This window comes from Scyliorhinus torazame, chromosome 11, assembly GCF_047496885.1.
Source record: "Scyliorhinus torazame isolate Kashiwa2021f chromosome 11, sScyTor2.1, whole genome shotgun sequence".
NCBI lineage: Eukaryota > Metazoa > Chordata > Chondrichthyes > Carcharhiniformes > Scyliorhinidae > Scyliorhinus > Scyliorhinus torazame.
The window spans coordinates 246,626,847-246,645,407 of record NC_092717.1 but is presented as its reverse complement, the minus strand read 5'-3'; the positions used below and the strand labels follow the sequence as shown (position 1 = coordinate 246,645,407).

The 18,561-nt window shown below is 49.5% G+C and overlaps 2 protein-coding genes across 4 annotated transcripts in view; one reads left to right on the top strand and one right to left on the bottom strand.

The window, feature by feature from the left end:
- lama3 (laminin, alpha 3) overlaps positions 1–18,561 on the top strand; it is an 858,151-nt gene that overhangs the window by 420,831 nt on the left and 418,759 nt on the right. For all 3 annotated transcript variants that reach the window (XM_072468523.1, XM_072468524.1, XM_072468522.1), the window contains exons 5-7: positions 5,828–5,998; positions 7,172–7,269; positions 14,813–14,928. In XM_072468523.1, coding sequence (XP_072324624.1) covers positions 5,828–5,998; positions 7,172–7,269; positions 14,813–14,928 — 385 coding nt within the window. The remainder of the gene's footprint in view (positions 1–5,827; positions 5,999–7,171; positions 7,270–14,812; positions 14,929–18,561) is intronic.
- Positions 7,640–10,604, bottom strand: LOC140386074 (small ribosomal subunit protein eS12-like). Its single transcript, XM_072468652.1, has 3 exons — positions 10,472–10,604; positions 7,918–8,211; positions 7,640–7,749 (listed from the first exon to the last, which is right to left on the bottom strand). The coding sequence occupies exons 1-3, from the start codon at positions 10,602–10,604 to the stop codon at positions 7,640–7,642; spliced, it is 537 nt and encodes a 178-aa protein (XP_072324753.1).

Genomic DNA, 18,561 nt, shown 5'->3' with positions numbered 1-18,561 from the left:
TAGCGATTCTCCGGGACTTTGCCGTCTCGTTGCGAGTTGGCAGCGTGCGTAGACCTGGTTCACTGAGCGAACGTAGATGCTCTTTAGTGCTGCGAATGCCGTCTGGAAATCCTCTGCGTCTTCTATGAGAGGGTAAATTTCCGGGCTTACCCTCGAATGCAGGACCTGCAGTTTCTGGTCTTCTGTGATCCGGCCAGGGGCCGTTCGGAGGTAGCCTTCGAAACAAGTCTGCCAGTGTTTAAAAATTGCTGCTGAGTTCACTGCGTGGGGGCTGATCCTCAGGCATTCCGGGACGATCCTGAGCTCCATAGTCCTTTAAGCACGCTTAATAAATTGTAGCGCACAATGACTTACGAGAGACGAATAGAGATTAAGTCGATGAGGCTTTATTAAGCGTGACTTGTTCCCCGCAGTTCAGCAACAGACTGGAGCTGCGGGGAGAACTCCTGGTTCTTATACTCCGCCTTCAGGGCGGAGCTAGAGATCAACAGCCAACCAGGACCCGGGATCTGTCAGACAATGGCATCACGGCTTCACAGTCCCACATGACCCCTAATGCATACTACCACATTCACCCCTTGTTAAGAATGAACCCGGCGGGGTGGTGCTTCGCATGGTGGTAGGGGTTTACAAGGCTGGTCCTGGGAGGAAAAAAAACTTTTTTGCATGTCATTACAGTGCCCTACACTTTGCCCTACACTGGGCTATGTACAGGGTTTGTGAACTATTTACAATATTCGTAAGAAGAAAAAAAACATTCTCGTTAAAGTCCAACAACATTCTTGATGTCACACCGATGCCACGAGTCGAGCGGGCGGTCTGGTCTTCCTTGTCGATCGCCTCAGCCCCGGTGGTGGTGCAGGTGCTTGTTCCAGCGTTGTCGTCTCCGGGAGCTTTACGGTTTCTGCTTCTGCTTCACTCCTGGTCGGACATGGGAAGAGGACCGATCTTCCCGGGAAGGGGGCGGTCGCGGGGTGCGCCGGTGGCAGGGAGGGGGTGATTGGTGTCGGGGGGGTGTGCGTGTTGCCGGCGGGCGCCAGGTCTCGCAGGGAGACCGTGTCCTGTCGGCCGTCGGGGTACGCCACGTAGGCGTACTGCGGGTTCGCGTGGAGGAGGTGAACCCTCTCGACCAACGGGTCCGACTTGTGCGCCCGCACATGTTTCCGGAGCAAGATGGGTCCTGGGGCCGCCAGCCAGGTCGGCAGCGACGTTCCAGAGGAGGACTTCCTGGGGAAGACAAGGAGGCGCTCATGAGGCGTTTGATTAGTGGTGGTACACAGCAGCGACCGGATGGAGTGGAGAGCGTCCGGGAGGACCTCCTGCCACCGTGAAACTGGGAGATCCCTGGACCGTAGGGCCAGTAGGACGGTCTTCCAGACCGTGCCGTTCTCCCTCTCTACTTGCCCGTTCCCCCGGGGGTTGTAGCTGGTCGTCCTGCTCGAGGCTATACCCTTGCTGAGCAGGAACTGGCGCAGCTCATCACTCATGAAGGAGGACCCCCTGTCGCTATGGATATATGCGGGGCAACCGAACAGTGTGAATATGGTGCTAAAGGCTTTAATAACTGTGGCCGCTGTCATGTCGGGGCAGGGGATGGCGAAAGGGAAATGAGAGTACTCGTCCACCACGTTCAGGAAGTATGTGTTGCGGTTGGTGGAGGGGAGGGGCCCTTTGAAATCCAGACTGAGGCGTTCAAAGGGACGGGAAGCCTTGATCAGGTGCGCACTATCCGGCCTGAAAAAGTGCGGTTAGCACTCTGCGCAGATGTGGCAGTTCCTGGTGACTGTACGGACCTCCTCCACGGAGTAGGGGAGGTTGCGGGACTTTATAAAATGGTAGAACCGAGTGACCCCCGGGTGGCAGAGGTCCTCGTGGAGGGTTTGGAGACGGTCTATTTGTGCGTTGGCACATGTGCCGCGGGATAGGGCATCGGACGGCTCGTTCAGCTTTCCGGGACGGTACAAGATCTCGTAGTTGAAGGTGGAGAGCTCGATCCTCCACCTTAAGATCTTGTCATTTTTAATTTTGCCCCGCTGTGCATTATCGAACATGAAAGCTACCGACCGTTGGTCAGTGAGGAGAGTGAATCTCCTGCCGGCCAGATAGTGCCTCCAATGTCGCACAGCTTCCACTATGGCTTGGGTTTCCTTTTCCACTGAGGAGTGGCGGATTTCTGAGGCATGGAGGGTTCGGGAGAAAAAGGCCACGGGTCTGCCCGCTTGGTTAAGGGTGGCCGCTAGAGCTACATCGGAGGCGCCGCTCTCGACCTGGAAGGGGAGGGACTCGTCGATGGCGCGCATCGTGGCCTTTGCGATATCCGCTTTGATGCGGCTGAAGGCCTGGCGAGCCTCTGTCGACAGGGGGAAGGTAGTGGTCTGTATTAGTGGGCGGGCCTTGTCTGCGTACTGGGGGAGCCACTGGGCGTAATATGAAAAGAAACCCAGGCAACGTTTCAGGGCTTTGGAGCAGTGCGGGAGGGGAAATTCCATGAGGGCGCGCATACGTTCGGGGTTGGGGCCTATTATCCCATTGCGCACTACATATCCCAAGCTGGCTAGCCGGTTTGTGCTAAACACGCACTTGTCCTCGTTGTATGTGAGGTTCAAGGCTTTAGCGGTCTGGAGGAATTTTTGGAGGTTGGCATCGTGGTCCTGATGATCGTGGCCGCAGATGGTTACGTTGTCGAGATACGGGAACGTGGCCTGCAACCCGTGTTGATCAACCATTCGGTCCATCTCCCGTTGGAAGACCGAGACCCCGTTTGTGATGCCAAATGGGACCCTTAGGAAGTGGTATAGTCGCCCGTCTGCCTCGAAGGCTGTGTACTTGCGGTCACTTGGGCGGATGGGGAGCTGATGGTAGGCGGACTTGAGGTCCACGGTGGAGAAGACCCTATATTGGGCAATCCGATTGACCATGTCGGATATGCGGGGGAGAGGGTACGCATCTAGCTGTGTGTACCTGTTGATGGTCTGGCTATAGTCTATGACCATCCTTTGCTTCTCCCCTGTCTTTACTACTACCACCTGTGCTCCCCAGGGACTATTGCTGGCCTGGATTATGCCTTCCTTCAGTAGCCGCTGGACTTCGGACCGAATAAATGTCCGGTCCTGGGCGCTGTACCGTCTGCTCCTAGTGGCGACGGGTTTGCAATCCGGGGTGAGGTTTGCAAACAAGGATGGGGGTTCAACTTTGAGGGTTGCGAGGCCGCAGATAGTGAGTGGGGGTATTGGGCCGCCGAATTGAAATGTTAGGCTCTGCAGGTTGCACTGGAAGTCTAATCCCAGTAATGTGGGCGCGCAGAGTTGGGGAAGGACGTAGAGCCTGTAGTTTTTAAACTCCCTCCCTTGCACCGTTAGGGTCACTATGCAGAACCCTTTGATCTGTACGGAGTGGGATCCTGCAGCTAGGGAAATCTTTTGCGTACTGGGACGGATGGTCAAAAAACAGCGTCTTACCGTGTCGGGGTGGATGAAGCTTTCTGTGCTCCCGGAGTCGATCAGGCATGGTGTCTCGTGTCCGTTGATCAGCACCGTTGTTGTCGTCGTCTGGAGCGTCCGGGGCCGTGCTTGGTCCAGCGTCACCGAGGCCAGACATTGTCGCAGTGTTTCAGCGTCTTCTTCGAACCCCGTGGAGCCGTCGATGCTGGGGTCCATTGTTGTCGTCCAAGATGGCGGCGGGGTGAACAAAATGGCCACCCCCATGCATCGCACATGGCTGGGGGGTCCCAAGATGGCGGCGGGGGTGGACAAAATGGCCGCCCCCATGCATCGCACATGGCTGGGGGGGTCACAAGATGGCGGCACCCATCCTCCCCTCGTGGTGGCCGGGACCCAAAATGGCGGCGCCTGCGGGTCGCACATGGGGCGCTGGGGGGGTTGGAGAGCGTTTGGGATGCGCTGGACTCTTTCTTCTCCGGGGACAGCGGCGACCCCCCGGGACCGGCACACAGCCGCGAAATGGCCCTTTTGCCGCAGCTCTTGCAAATCGCTGCGCGGGCCGGGCAGCGCTGCCGGGGGTGTTTCACCTGGCCGCAGAAATAGCAGCGGGCCCCCCCGGGATGACCTGGCGTCTGAACCGCGCAAGCCTGTGAGGGGGGGTGGGTTTGTCGCGACGGGGGTCCACGGAGCCCAAGGGGCTGCCGCGCGGTCGGGGCCGTTCGCGCGGGCGTTTTGCGCGGCCGCATCTAGGGAAGCTGCAAGGGCCCGTGCCTCTGAGAGTCCTAGCGACTCTTTTTCTAACAGTCTTTAGCGGATTTGGGGCAAGTTCATACCTGCCACAAACGCATCGCGAATTAACATGTCCGTGTGTTCAGCCATGTTTACCGGCGGGCAGCTGCAGGCCCGTCCCAAAATTAGCAGCGCGACGTAGAATTCGTCTAGCGATTCTCCGGGACTTTGCCGTCTCGTTGCGAGTTGGTAGCGTGCGTAGACCTGGTTCACTGAGCGAACGTAGATGCTCTTTAGTGCTGCGAATGCCATCTGGAAATCCTCTGCGTCTTCTATGAGAGGGAAAATTTCCGGGCTTACCCTCGAATGCAGGACCTGCAGTTTCTGGTCTTCTGTGATCCGGCCGGGGGCCGTTCGGAGGTAGCCTTCGAAACAAGTCTGCCAGTGTTTAAAAATTGCTGCTGAGTTCACTGCGTGGGGGCTGATCCTCAGGCATTCCGGGACGATCCTGAGCTCCATAGTCCTTTAAGCACGCTTAATAAATTGTAGCGCACAATGTCTTACGAGAGACGAATAGAGATGAAGTCGATGAGGCTTTATTAAGCGTGACTTGTTCCCCGCAGTTCAGCAACAGACTGGAGCTGCGGGGAGAACTCCTGGTTCTTATACTCCACCTTCAGGGCAGAGCTAGAGGTCAACAGCCAACCAGGACCCAGGATCTGTCAGCCAATGGCATCACGGCTTCACAGTCCCACATGACCCCTAATGCATACTACCACAATCTCCACACCCTGCGGACAACATTCAGTGCTTGACTGAGACTGGACATCCAAACCCTCCCCCTTCCTGGACTGGGACAAGGAGAGTCTTGTCAAAATAAACAGTGTAAAGTTTGCAAGCCACCCATCCTGCCCCAAGCAACAGAGGAATTCTGTTAGAGACACTTTCCCCATTCAATCGCATAAGACATTAACCCCCCCCCCCCCGCCAACGCACTGCCCAACACACTACCCCAGCGATATGTGTGAGCCCTACTTTCCCACCCCCAGTGCAGGCCTTGCCCTGCAGCTCTGCCCAGTCACTCTGTTCCAGAGTCGGGGCCTTGTCTTGAAGCTGACTCGGAGCAGCCCCGCTGGTGTGTGAGGCCGTGCCTTACCTATTTACATTTTCTGCTCCCGCCCGTCATGACACCCACCGTGGATGGGAGCGGAAAGACATGGCCAGAGAATTTTCTTCAACGCAGCGAGTTGTTGTGATCTGGATGCACTGCCTGAAAGGGCAGCGAATGTAGATCAAATAATAACTTCTAAAAAGGAGTTAGATGAATACTCGAAGAGGAGAAAATGTCAAGGATTTCAGACAAGTGCAGGGATACTGGGACTAATTGGATATCTCGTTCAAAGAGGTATCCTGGGCTGAATGGTTGTGTTCATAGCGTTCTATAATTGTGCTTTTCGTGTTAAAATTAATTTTTGTTGAATTGATCATTAGTTCCTTCACAGGGGCTGGGATTTTCTGGGCCACCATGGCAGAACCAACCACAGGTGGACCAGTGAAAGGTTCATTGACTGACCACGAGACTGGACATCTCCAGCAGTGGCCCAGAAAACCCCATCGGGAAAACTTGTGCCATCTTCTAATGACAATATTTTCCTTAGGTTGTTATATCTTTAGTGAATGGTCGTCCAGGATCCACAAACTTCAATGATTCTCCTGTCTTACGAGAATTCACAAAGGCTACAAATATCCGACTCCGATTTCTGAGGACCAACACCTTATTAGGTCACCTGATATCCAAGACCCAAAAGGATCCCACAGTCACCCGAAGGGTAGGTGCAATACTGACTCGATACAGGTGATTGGGCTTCGGAATGGTCAGAAACCCACACGGTGTGGAAGACGGTCACTTTATTGTCATGTTCCCCGGGGCGGTCAATTATTGGCCAGAATGCGATCTCGCCATTGGGCTCTCAAAGCTGGAGGGCCAATCACAGGTTTTCCAGCTGAATGATATACAACGAAGGGAGAGGGTGCTTCATAAGGGAGATGACTTCTCTCTATCTTATATTTAAACCCCCAAAAATGGCTTCTGCAGCCAGTACTTCCCGCATGGGGGGGGAGGGTTGGGGTACGGGGTTGCAGGGGTGCTCCTCTCCAGAATGGCCGGTGACTATTGGAGGTGCCAGACAGGCAGGGAGGGACTAACTGAAGTGTTGGGACCTCTTCCCTGCAGCTGGGAGCCTGTCTCAGAATGACAGATCACACAGTGCAGAAGAGGCCCTTCGGCCCATCGAGTCTGCACCGACACATGAAAAACACCTGACCTGCCTGCCTAATCTCGTTTGCCAGCACTTGACTCTATCCTTGAACATTAATACCTGCCAAGCGCTCATCCAGGTGCTTTTTAAAGAATGTGAGGCAACCCGCCCCTCCCACCCTCCCAGACAGCGCGTTCCAGACCGTCACCACCGTCTGGGTAAAAAGATTTTTTCTCAAATCCCCCCTAAACTTTCTGTCTCTTACCTTGAACTTGGCGTTGTAAAATATATAAAGGCAAGTCTTGCTTTTTAGCATTTTTATAATTGGCTTCCGAACTTGATTTGGCTTAGTCACAGACAACTCCTTCTCGCAGAGTATGACTGTCCCACCAACTCCAAATTAAAGAGCTGGTGCTTCAAAAGCTACCAATGCGAGTAACCCCATGGGAGGCCCATCAAGCCCCCATATCCTTACCCCGTGCACCGTGCTGCCTCCTGGGATAACGTTTGCATCGAGAGTCACTACAAACAGTTGTCATCGTATCAGAGATACTTTCACCTGTCATCTTAGGATAGATTTGGAAAGAAATCTATTTACCCTGTTTCTACTTTCAGCTTCAGTTCATTGTTAAGGTGTACCAAGCAGTACTAGTGGACCATTTTTATGGTGGTAAGCCAACAGTTTAATCCTCTTGACAATAAATGGAATGAGGGTAATCTTTAGTGATTGGTTGTTTGTTTTAGTATTATTACAGCATCAAGGATATCAGTGTTGGGGGTCGGTGTGTTTGCAATGGACATGCTGATATTTGCCATGCCAAAAACCCAGAAAACCCATTCCAGTAAGTAGTCATTTAATTTGTTAACTGTACATTAATACAAGGGTTTTCAGCATTTTGAACACTGATGGAAGTGTAAGAGTGAGAAACGGAAGGCAGAGATTTCCACTGCCTGCAATCAGCAAAATGTGCCCAGAATATGGCTGAAACTACATCGGGTTTGCAGATGTAAAGTTATGCTCTGTTTTCCAACTCCACTCATTTAAGTAAGGCTCATTGTAAAACCTCTCATGCACTAATGCAATTCAACGGTGCAGTCAATCACAATTGGTCAGTGAGTAGAACAGTGTATTCTCCAGCATCACAAAGTGGACTGGGATTGCTGGGAAATGAGTCAATATCCACCTGACTGATTTCTTATCGATGAAACAGGTCACTTTCCTCTGAAATAGTTGTCAATGACATCCTTGGCTTGTGAGCCTTTGCCATGATCCTTGACAACCACACTGCTGCATCCTAAAACCTTGTGAGGTTTCTCTTCTCATAGAATCACAGAATCCCTACAGTGCAGAATGAGGCCATTCAGCCCATCAAGTCTACACCGACCCTGAAAGAGGACCCCACCCAGGCCCAATTCCTACCCTACCTTTGGACACTAAGGGGCAATTTAGCGAGGCCAACCCACCTAACTTGAACATCTTTGGACGATTTGGTCTATTTTGCACAGGCCTACCCATTCACCAAGTTTCTTGTTGTCATCAACGGTGATCGGGTTGATCTGGTGCTCAGGACAGAGTGCCACTAGCAAGTTAACATACTGTGCCTCATCACAATTGCCTGCCAGGACACACAAGTGAGCCTCTCGTTTGTCCAGCACATTGTCGGCTTTCCGGAGACCACAACACAAGCCGTTGAGGATGTATACAGTTTTAAGCACTTCCTGAAATACAGTCTTAACACCCATGACACCACCTACACTTCTGCATTTCCTTGGCCTTTGTGTTGCTTATTGTCCCGAAACCGGGCTGTTTCCATGAGCTGACCCACCAACAGGATGGCGGTGGGAAGGCTCTTGCTCTTACATTTTAATTGGCTTCAATTGACTGCTGGGATGTGCCCTTGGTGCATACCCTGCACTTATACAGTTGGCTGAATTTAGACTGGTTGATAGTGAATTTACAACAATTGCAGCGACAGCCGGAGAAGCAGAATTGGGTTTTTCTTCAATCAACTGTACGGTCACTGCAGGCATCAATGATTCATGCTGGAGTCTTGACAACAGGTGCCTGTGCTTCCATGAACCTTGGCACAGTGTGATAAACATCCCTGAATGAGCACAGTTGATAGAAACTTAACATGCTAACCTTTGGGCATGACTGGTTTTGTGGACAGAGACGGCTTTGGGCAAATGAACTTTTGAATCAGCATAAATGATCAAGCCTGGTTTAGCCAGCGCCAAACATAAAAATGTTGGTGGAATATGGATATTAGTCTGTGATGCCAACACAACCAATGCAGAAGCCGAAGAAGCATTACATTCTATCATATTTAGTGCCCGTTCATGCTGCACATCCAGATCACACTGATAATTGGGCATAAGTTATGCAGAAACTCTGAGCCCTGCATTAGAAGTATTGAATTCTTCTTTTGAAATAATCCTGCCCTGGATCTAAATCCAACAACAGTATCATCAAATCCCAACAGTAGAAGGAAGCCATTCGGACCATCAGATATTTACTGACGCTTGAAAAGAGCACCCTACCTAGGCCCACTCCCCCATTCTATCCCCGAAACCCCACCTAACCTTTGGACACTGAAGGACAATTTATCATTGCTGATCCACTTAACCTGCACATCTTTGGACTGTGGGAGGAAACTGGGACACCCGGAGGAAACCCACGCACACACGGGGAGAATGTGCAGACTCCACAGAGACAGTCAATCAAGGCCGAGATCGAACCCTTCCGCTGTGAGGCAGCAGTGCTAACCAGTGTGTTACTGAACGTCTGAACTTGAATCTCGGTTTATCTTCAGTCTCAGATTTTGGACTTTTCGAATTCAAGTTCCCTGTTTCCTGGGGTGTGCTCTCTAGCATAGACAGGAGTAATGGGAAGACTCAAAGGCAATATGGGATGGGTAACAAACTCTGACCTCACCTGCAATGCTCACGTCCCATGAAAAAATATAAAAGAAAGAACCTACTGTTACAATGAGATGAGGAGGGGTTGCAGGACTCACCACTTCGCTCTCCTCGTATGACACCCAACAAGTTTTCTTGTTTCAGAGGCTGTACTTGCCAATTCAGGGTACACTTAATTGTTTATGTGCTGGGATTATGAAGAACCAATCAGACAGGTCTTCTTGAGTTTAACAAAGTAATGGGTTAGTTTTATTACATTAAAAACCAATTTGGAGCAATATATGTCCTGAATTAGTAGGGGAGGTCAGATTTGGCCAAGTTACAGTTTGTGAAATAGACATGAAGTTCACAGTTTTCAGCTTGATGTCTTGTGTGGTTGCAAGTAGGATTTAATGTTCATTCCACTCATTGCTGGGGTAAGGGGTTTCATTTCCATGAACAAAGGTTGAACAGTTCAGGCCAATACCCATTGGAGTTTAGAAGAATGAGACATGATCTTATTGAAACATATAACATTTGGAGGGGATTTGAAAGGATAGATATTGGGAAGATGTTTCAACTTGTGGGAGATATTAGAACCAGGAGACACGGTCGAAGAACACAGCTTGCCACTTGTTGGCCCAAGCCAGGATATTGTCCAGGTCTTGTTGCATTTGGACAGGGACTGCTTCATTATCTGAGGAGTGGCGAATGGTGCTGAACATTGTGCAGTCATCGCAAACACCCCATTTCTGACCTTATGATGGAAGACAGGTCATTGATGAGCAGCTGAAGATGGTTGGGCCGAGGACACTACCCTGAGGAACCCCTGCAGTGATGTCCTAGAGCTGAGATGATTGACCACAAACATCCAGAACCATCTTCCTTTGTGCTTGATATGATTCCAATCAGTGAAGATTTTTCTCCCTGATTTCCAGTGACTCCTATTTTGCTAAGGGTTGCTTGATGCCAAACTTGGTCAAATGCAGCTGATGTTAATGGTAGTCACTCTCGACTCGCCCTTGGAGTTCCGCTCTTCTATCCATGTTTAAACCAAGGCTGTAATGAGATCAGGAGCTGAGTTGCCCTGGGAGAACCCAAACTGAGCATCAGTGAGCAGGTTATTGCTGAGTAGGTGCCGCTTACTGTTGCTGACCCCTTCCATAACGTTACTGGTGATCAAGAGTTGAATGATGGAGCAGTTGTTGGCTGGGTTAGATTTGCTCTTTTCCGTACAGGACACACTTGCACTTCTGGCTGAAGATTGTTGCAAATCCATTAGCCTTGTCCTTTGCACTGATAGGCTGGGCCCCCTTCCTCATTGAGGACGGGGATATTTGTGGAGCCTCCTCCTCCAGTGGGTTGTTTAATTGTCCACCACCATTCACGGCTGGGTGTGGCAGGTCTGCAGAGCTTCGATCTGATCCATTTGTTGTGGAATCCCTTAGCTCGGTCAATCACTTGCTGTTTATTTTATTAGGTGTGTCTGGTGCTGCTTCTGCCAGGCCCTCCTGCACTCTTCATCGAACCAGAATTGACCCCTGGCTGATGGAATTGGGCGTATGCTGGGCCATGAGGTTATTGAATGTGGTTGAATACAATTCTGCTGCTATTGGTGGCCCACAATGCTTCATGGATGCCCAGTCTTGAGTTGCTAGATCTGTTCAAAACCTATCCCATTTAGCACGGTGGTAGTGCCACACAACACGATGGAGGATATCCTCAATGTGAAGACGGCGCTTTATCTCCACAAGGATGTGCAGTGGTCACTCCAACTCATACTGTCATAGACAAACAAATGCATCTGTGGCAGGCAGGTTGGTGAGGACGAGGTCATGTTTTCCCCAAGGATGGCATGGTGGTCAACACTGCTGCCTCATGGCCCTGAGGGCCTGGATTCGATCCCAGCCCTGGGTCACGGTCTGTGTGGAGTTTGCACATTCTCCCCGTGTCTGCGTGGGTCTCACCCCCACTACCCAAAGATGTGCAGGGTAGGTGGATTGGCCACGCTAAATTGCCCCTTAATTGGACATTCTTTTTTAAAGTATGTTTTCCCCTCTTGTTGATCCCTCACCATCTGCTGCAGACCCAGTCCTAATGGGCAGCTATGTCCATTAGGACTTGGCCAGCTCAGTCAGTATTGGTGCTAAAGGGCCACTCTTGATGATGGACATTGAAGTCCCCTATCTAGAATACATTCTGCACCCTTGCCGCCCTCAATGCCTCCTCCAAGCGGTGTTCGACATGGAGGAGTACTGATTGTGGTGAGGGGTGCATTGGGGTGGGGAGGGGGGGATGGTGGTGGTGGGAGCGTGATATGGTAATCAGCAGGTTTCCTTTCCAATGTTTGACCTGGTGCCAGGAGACTTTCTGGGATCCAGAGCCGATGCTGAGGACACCCAGGGAAACTCCCTGCTCACTGCAAAATCATTATTTGTTGCAAGCACATCTTCATAACACTGCCCAACATTTCAAATCACCGTGATCTGAATAAATTGATTGAGAGCAACGGCTATGTTACATTTTCAAATAGAAATCAACACATAAGGCGATGTTAGGCGGAGATGGTAGATGGTAGAACAATGGTAGCATCACTGGATGAGTCATCCCGAGTCCCAATGCTCAGGTTCAAATTCCATCAGAGCAGCTGGTGGAATTTGAATTCAGATAAAAATTTCTGGAATGGAAAGCTAGAGCGGGATTTTCCGGCCGTGCCCACCCATGACCAGAAATTCCCTCCCTAGGTCAATGGACCTTTACATCGTCTGCGTGCCGCCCGTGGTGATCTTGCGGCGGGGGCAGCCGAAGAATCCGCCCGTAGTCTCAATCATGGTGACCATGAAACTACCAGCAATTAACTTAAAAGCCCGTCTGGTTCACTAATGTCCTTCAGGGAAGGAAATCTGCCGCCCTTACCTGGTCTGGCCTGCATGTGACTCCAGACCCACAGCAATGAGGTGACTCTTAACTGCCCCTCTGAAATGTTCAGTTCAAGGGTAATTAGGGATGGACAACAAACTCTGGCTTTGCCAGCCATGCCCTGAAAGAATAAAAAATAAAAATCCAGATACTATTCCTGAGACACCAAGAGACCAGAATTAGATGGACGCGGATATCTCAAATGGCTGTGGGGCTAGATTACAGACGGACAAGCATTTTCAGATGGATGGTCGGACATACCTTGCTGTACAATAAGAGAATTTTTGTTATATTCAAAAGATTGGATGGATAACTCGTACAAACAGCAATGGGATAATGAGTAGATAATGTTTAAATGATGCTCTGAGGGATAAGTATGGACCCTGGACAGGTGTAAAATCCACCCAGAAACAGTGGTGAAAACCAAATCCATAAACATGTCCTGCAATTGTAAGGAATATCAGAATAAAAGAAATAGTAGCAAGGGAAGGCAATTTGGCCACATGAGTCTGCTCCACCATTCAATAATATTATGGCCACACCTTACTGCACAATCCCCATTATTCCTTTGGGGTCCAAAAATCTATTGACCTCTGACTGTAGTTTACTCATTGACTGAGCATTCACACCTCCCTGGAGTAAAAGATTCACCAACCCTCTGAATACAGAAATTTCTCCACAGATTCCCCAGCCAAGGGAATCAACCTCTCAGCATCTACCTTTAAGAATTTTATATACTTCAGTGAGATTGCCTCTCATTCTTCCAAACTCTAGGGAGTGGAAAAGGAGACATATTTCAAACAGCCATGAGGTAGCCACTATTTTCCCACTGACAAAGATTTGGTGTGTTCTGGACATGTTTGGTGATTTGTTGATTCAATTTTCTTCTTTCTGTCGTCCGTATCCTCCCCCACATGTACAGCCAAAATCAACCTACTTCAATTCTGGGTTCAGGAATCCACAACTGACATTTCACAGCACTGATATATTTTTTGTTTCCCCATTCATTCATTAAGTTATTTTCTTATGAAAATCTGGGACATACCTCCTTGAGCCAGCCTGTCTGAAGCATTGCAATACGCAGCATTCTTATACCAACCCATCTTCAAAAATCACCGGAAATTTATTCTGAATTCTAAAATACATTTATTAAAGAATCAGATTAATACTATTATGGGCCAGGGTTTAGAGAACCCCAAAGTGTATCATGGAGTTCACCTGGCCCACAACTATTAATAGATTGTGGTATGAGGAGCACACGGCCCACTCTACAGGTGTGGTACAGCAGAAATGGAAAAGTATTTTTTAAAGCAAAACAATGTTTATTCTGTGAACTCAAGTTAACCTTTTTAAAACATACAGTGAACATCTTAGCAACCATCAATTCAAATACAACCCCCAAAGAATACAACACTAAGTAATGCTTACGCTGTCCTTTTAACATCCAGAAGACTTACAAAAGAAACACCTTGTAACAGAAGCACATCAGGTTAAAGTCACGACTGAAAACATTTATAATTCTGAATTCACTAAATGATCAAGAGATAGTCTTTTGATGGCAGAGAGAACAGCAGTACACCTGCTTGGTCTGGCTTCAGCTCCAACACTGAAAACGAAACTAAAACACACCCTGCAGCAAATGGCCTAAAACGAAAGTAAAAAGTTGACAGACAGCTCCACCCACTCTCTGACATCACTGCAGTAGTAAACACCCATTTCTTAAAGGTACTTTCACTACAGATATTTATATACACACCCATTTATAAACACCCATTTCTTAAAGGTACTCTCACTACAGATATTTATACACACACCCATTTATAAACACCCATTTCTTACAGGTACTCTCACATGACAATCCCAAATCACTTTCTGATAGTGTCGACTCATACAACACAGAGCACAGGAGGAGGCCACCTGTGCTGGCCCTTAAAAAGAGCCATCCAGTTATCCTTACTCCCCTTTTCTTTACCCATGAGTTTGCAAACTTTTGTTTATCAAGTCCTATCTGATTGCTTTTTAAAAGTTTTAACTGAATCTGCTATCCTTTAAAACAGTGCATTCCAGATCACATTTTTACGTTCCATAACTTCACAGTGCCAGGGTCCCAGGTTCAATTCCCTGCTGGGTCACTGTCTGTGCGGAGTCTGCACGTTCTCCCCGTGTCTGCGTGGGTTTCCTCCGGGTGCTCCGGTTTCCTCCCACAGTCCAAAGACGTGCAGATTAGGTGGATTGGCCATGATAAATTGCCCTTAGTGACCAAAAAAAAAAGGTTAGGAGGGGTTATTGGGTTAAGGGGATAGGGTGGAAGTGAGGGCTTAAGTGGGTTGGTGCAGACTCGATGGGCCGAATGGCCTCCTTCTGCACTGTATGTTCTATAACACATATTTTCATCACCTTCCCATTAGTTCTTTTTCCAATTGCCTTGAACTATTATTCTATCATTCTGAAACTGTGTCAAAGATGTTTCTGTGTCAGATATTATTTGTCAAATTTTCTGTTGGCTCCAATTGAAAACATTGGCACCAGCTCGCTCTGCATATTACTGACAAAGCTTGTGCCATTCAGATTGCAGTGTGAGTGCCTGCACAACACTTGTGGAATATCATGTGACCGCTGTTGTCCTGGATACAGTCAGAAACAATGGCAACCAGCTATTACTTCATCTGCCAATGAATGTGAACGTGAGTATTAATTATTTAATTTAAGCCCAGTTTAAGGGACATTTTTGCCCTCAGGAAACAGCTTTTATCAACAAGCACAAAATAAAGTTGCCTGTCTTTTTTAATCTTGGGCTGTGGGCGTCGCTAGCTAGGCCAACATTTATTACTCGTTCCTAACTGCCCTTGAGAAGGCGGTGGTGAGCAGTCTTCTTGAACGGCTGCAGTCCATGATGTGTAGGTACAATCACAGTGCTGTTAGGGAGGGAGTTTCAGTATTTTGGCCCAGCGACAATGAAGGAGCGGCCGATATATTTCCAAGTCAGGATGGTGAGTGACTTGGAGGGGAACGTGCAGGTGGTGATGTTCTCATGTGTCTGCTGCTCTTGTTCTCCTCGTTCATATAGGTTATGGGTTTGAAGTTGCTGCTGAAGGAGCCTTGCCAAGTTACTCTAGAACAGCGTTTTTCAAACTTTTTTTCCAGCGACCCATTTTTACCAACCAGCCAACCTTCGGGACCCAACGCGGCCAACCTTCGGGACCCAACGCGGCCGACTTTCGCGACCCACGCAGGCCGACCTTCGCGACCCAACGCGGCCAACCTTTGTGACCCACGCTGGCCGACCTTCGCGACCCAACGCGGCCAACCTTCGCGACCCACGCCGGCCGACCTTCGCGACCCACGCAGGCCGACCTTCGCGACCCACGCAGGCCGACCTTCGCGACCCAACGCGGCCAACCTTTGCGACCCAACGCGGCCAACCTTTGCGACCCAACGCGGCCAACCTTCGGGACCCAACGCGGCCAACCTTCGCGACCCATGCTGGCCGAATTTTACGACCCACGCCGGCCGACCTTCGCGACCCACGCCGGCCGTCCTTCACGACCCACGCCGGCCGACATTCGCGACCCACGCCGGCCGACCTTCACGACCCACAACGGCCGACCTTTGCGACCCACACCAGCCGACCTTCGCGAACCACGCCGGCCGACCTTCGGGAACCACGCCGGCCGACCTTTGCGACCCACGCCAGCCGACCTTCGGGACCCACAACGGCCGACCTTTGCGACCCACGCCAGCCGACCTTCGCGAACCACGCCGGCCGACCTTTGCGACCCACGCCAGCCGACCTTCAGGACCCAACGCGGCCAACCTTCACAACCTATGCCGGCCGACTTTCGCAACCCACGCCGGCCGACCTTCGTGACCCACGCAGCTTGACATAGGAATATAGGAGCAGGGGTAGGCCATTCGGCCCGTCGAGCCTATTCCCCCCTGATGCACAATCAATAACCTCAGAAACGAGATTGGAGACAATTGAAGGCTTTAATACACTAGATGTTTCCCCCAGCAGCGCAGGTACAGAAGGAAGCTGCTGGGGCGGCACGGGCTCTTATACCCCGCCTTGCAAGGCGGAGCTAACATGCAAGCTAATCCAATGGAACAAGTACATTCTCCACCAATGGTATTCCGGCATTACTAGGTACCGTAATCCTCCTAACACAGACTACCACAGCCCCCCAAAACTATTCCCAAACTCCTTGATGACATTTGTATGCAGAAATCGATCGATTTCAGTCTGAAACATACTCGGTGACTGAGCTTCCGCAACCTCTGGGGCAGAGAATTCCAAAGATTCACGGCCCTCCGAGGGAAGAAATTCCTCCTCATCTCTGTCTTAAACGGCCTATCTCTTATTCTGAGACTGTATCCCCTGGTTCTAGACTCATCAGCCAGGGGAATCATCCTATCCAACTCCACACAGTAAGAATTTTGTAATCAATGAGATCACACCTCAATCTTCGAAACTCGAGAGAACACGTGCGGCACGGTGGCGCAGTGGTTAGCACTGCTGCCTTATGGTGCCGAGGACCCAGGTTCGATCCCGGCTCTGGGTCACTGTCCGTGTGGTTTGCACATTCTCCCGGTGTCTGCGTGGGTCTCACCCCCACAACCCAAAGATGTGCAGGGTAGGTGGATTGGCCACTCTAAACTGCCCATTAATTGGAAAAAAGAATTGCGTATTCTAAATCTATTTTTAAAAACTCTAGCGAACACAGGTGCAGTTCCCTCAATCACTCATCATAAAATAATCCCACCATCCCAGGGGTTATTCTGGCAATCCACTGTAGTTGTGTTATGGGCGAGGCGTTTTCAGAACCCCAAAATGTATCATGGAGTTCAACCAACCTCCCTCTTTAATGGATTTGTTGCTTTTGAAGCACACGGCTTGTTCCCCAGGTGTGATATTACAATTATGGACACATGGTTTTAACACAAAACAATGTTTATTCCATGAACTCAACTTAATCTGTTAAATAAACATTGGATCCCTTTACACCCCTTACTTCAAAGATAACCCCGAAAATATTACAACACTAAATAATCCTTCAGTTATTCTTTTCAACATCCAAGAGACTTAACACCTTTAAACAGAATCACATCAGGTTAAAGGCTTTACTATTATGAGTTTTAATCACCCAAATGATCCAGAGATAGTCTTTCATGGCCGAGATCATAGCAGATCCAGCTCACTGCAAAACACAGACACACACCCAAGCTCTTTTTCAAACTGAAACTTCAAAATGGCTGAACTGAGCTCAGCTCCACCCACTCTCTGACATCACTGTTTTCTTAAAGGTACATTGCGTAAACATCCATTTCTTAAAGGTACTCTCACATGACAGTAGTCCTTCCATTGCAAGTACACCCTTCCTTAGATAAAGAGACCAAAACTGTACATAATACTCCAGATACAGTCTCACCAAGGTGCTATAGAATTGCAGAAATATATCTTTACTCCCGTACTCATAGAATCATAGAATTTACTGTGCAGAAGGAGGCCATTTGGCCCATCGATTCTGCACCGGCCCCTACCTAAACCACACTTTGATCCTATTTTTACACCTCCACCCTATCCCCGTAATCCCACCTAACCTTTTTTGGATACTAGGGACAATTTAGCATGGCCAATTCACCTAACCTGCACATCTTTGGACTGTGGGAGGAAACCAGAGCACCCGGAGGAAACCCACGCAGACATGGGGCGAACGTGCAGACTCCGCACAGACAGTGACCCAAGCCGGGAATCGAACCTGGGACTCTGGAGCTGTCAAACCACTATGCTAACCACTGTGCTGCCGTCAAATCCCTTTGCAATAAAAATCACATTACCATTTGCATTCCACACTCCTTGCTGCTTCTAAATGCAAGTTTTTGATGACCCATGAACAAGGACACCCAAGTCCCTGAGGACATCAGCACTTCTCATCATTGAAGAAATACTCTGCCTTTCTGTTTATTCTACCAATGTGAATAACTTCACACATTTTTCCATTATATTCCATCTGCCATGTTCTTGTCCATTCACTTAGCCTGTCCAAATCCACTTAATCGAAGCCCTAGAAGGTGTAGAAGGAGGCCACTTTGCTCATCGAGTCTGCACTGATCCTCAGCCAGAGCAACCCACCTCGGCCCCCACCCCCACCCCCTCCCTGAAACCCAGCTACCCCACCCAATCCTTTGGACACCAAGGAGCAGTTTTAGCGTGGCCAATCCACCTAACATCACTAAACCCCGTGTTTCTTAACATTTCTGGTACGCTATTTCTGTCCCCTTTGTGATGACAGACCCGAAGTATGTATTTACTTGGTCAG

Excerpts from the sequence above, each read along its gene's own strand:
- LOC140386074 (XM_072468652.1), bottom strand. The coding sequence starts at position 10,604 with ATGGATTTGCAACAATCTTCAGCCAGAAGTGCAAGTGTGTCCTGTACG. Across the intron at positions 8,212-10,471 it reads TATGGAAGGGGTCAGCAACA|CAACACAAAGGCCAAGGAAA; the intron begins GTAAGCGGCACC and ends CGGGACAATAAG. Across the intron at positions 7,750-7,917 it reads AGGCCTGTGCAAAATAGACC|GAGAAGAGAAACCTCACAAG; the intron begins AAATCGTCCAAA and ends CTGTGATTCTAT.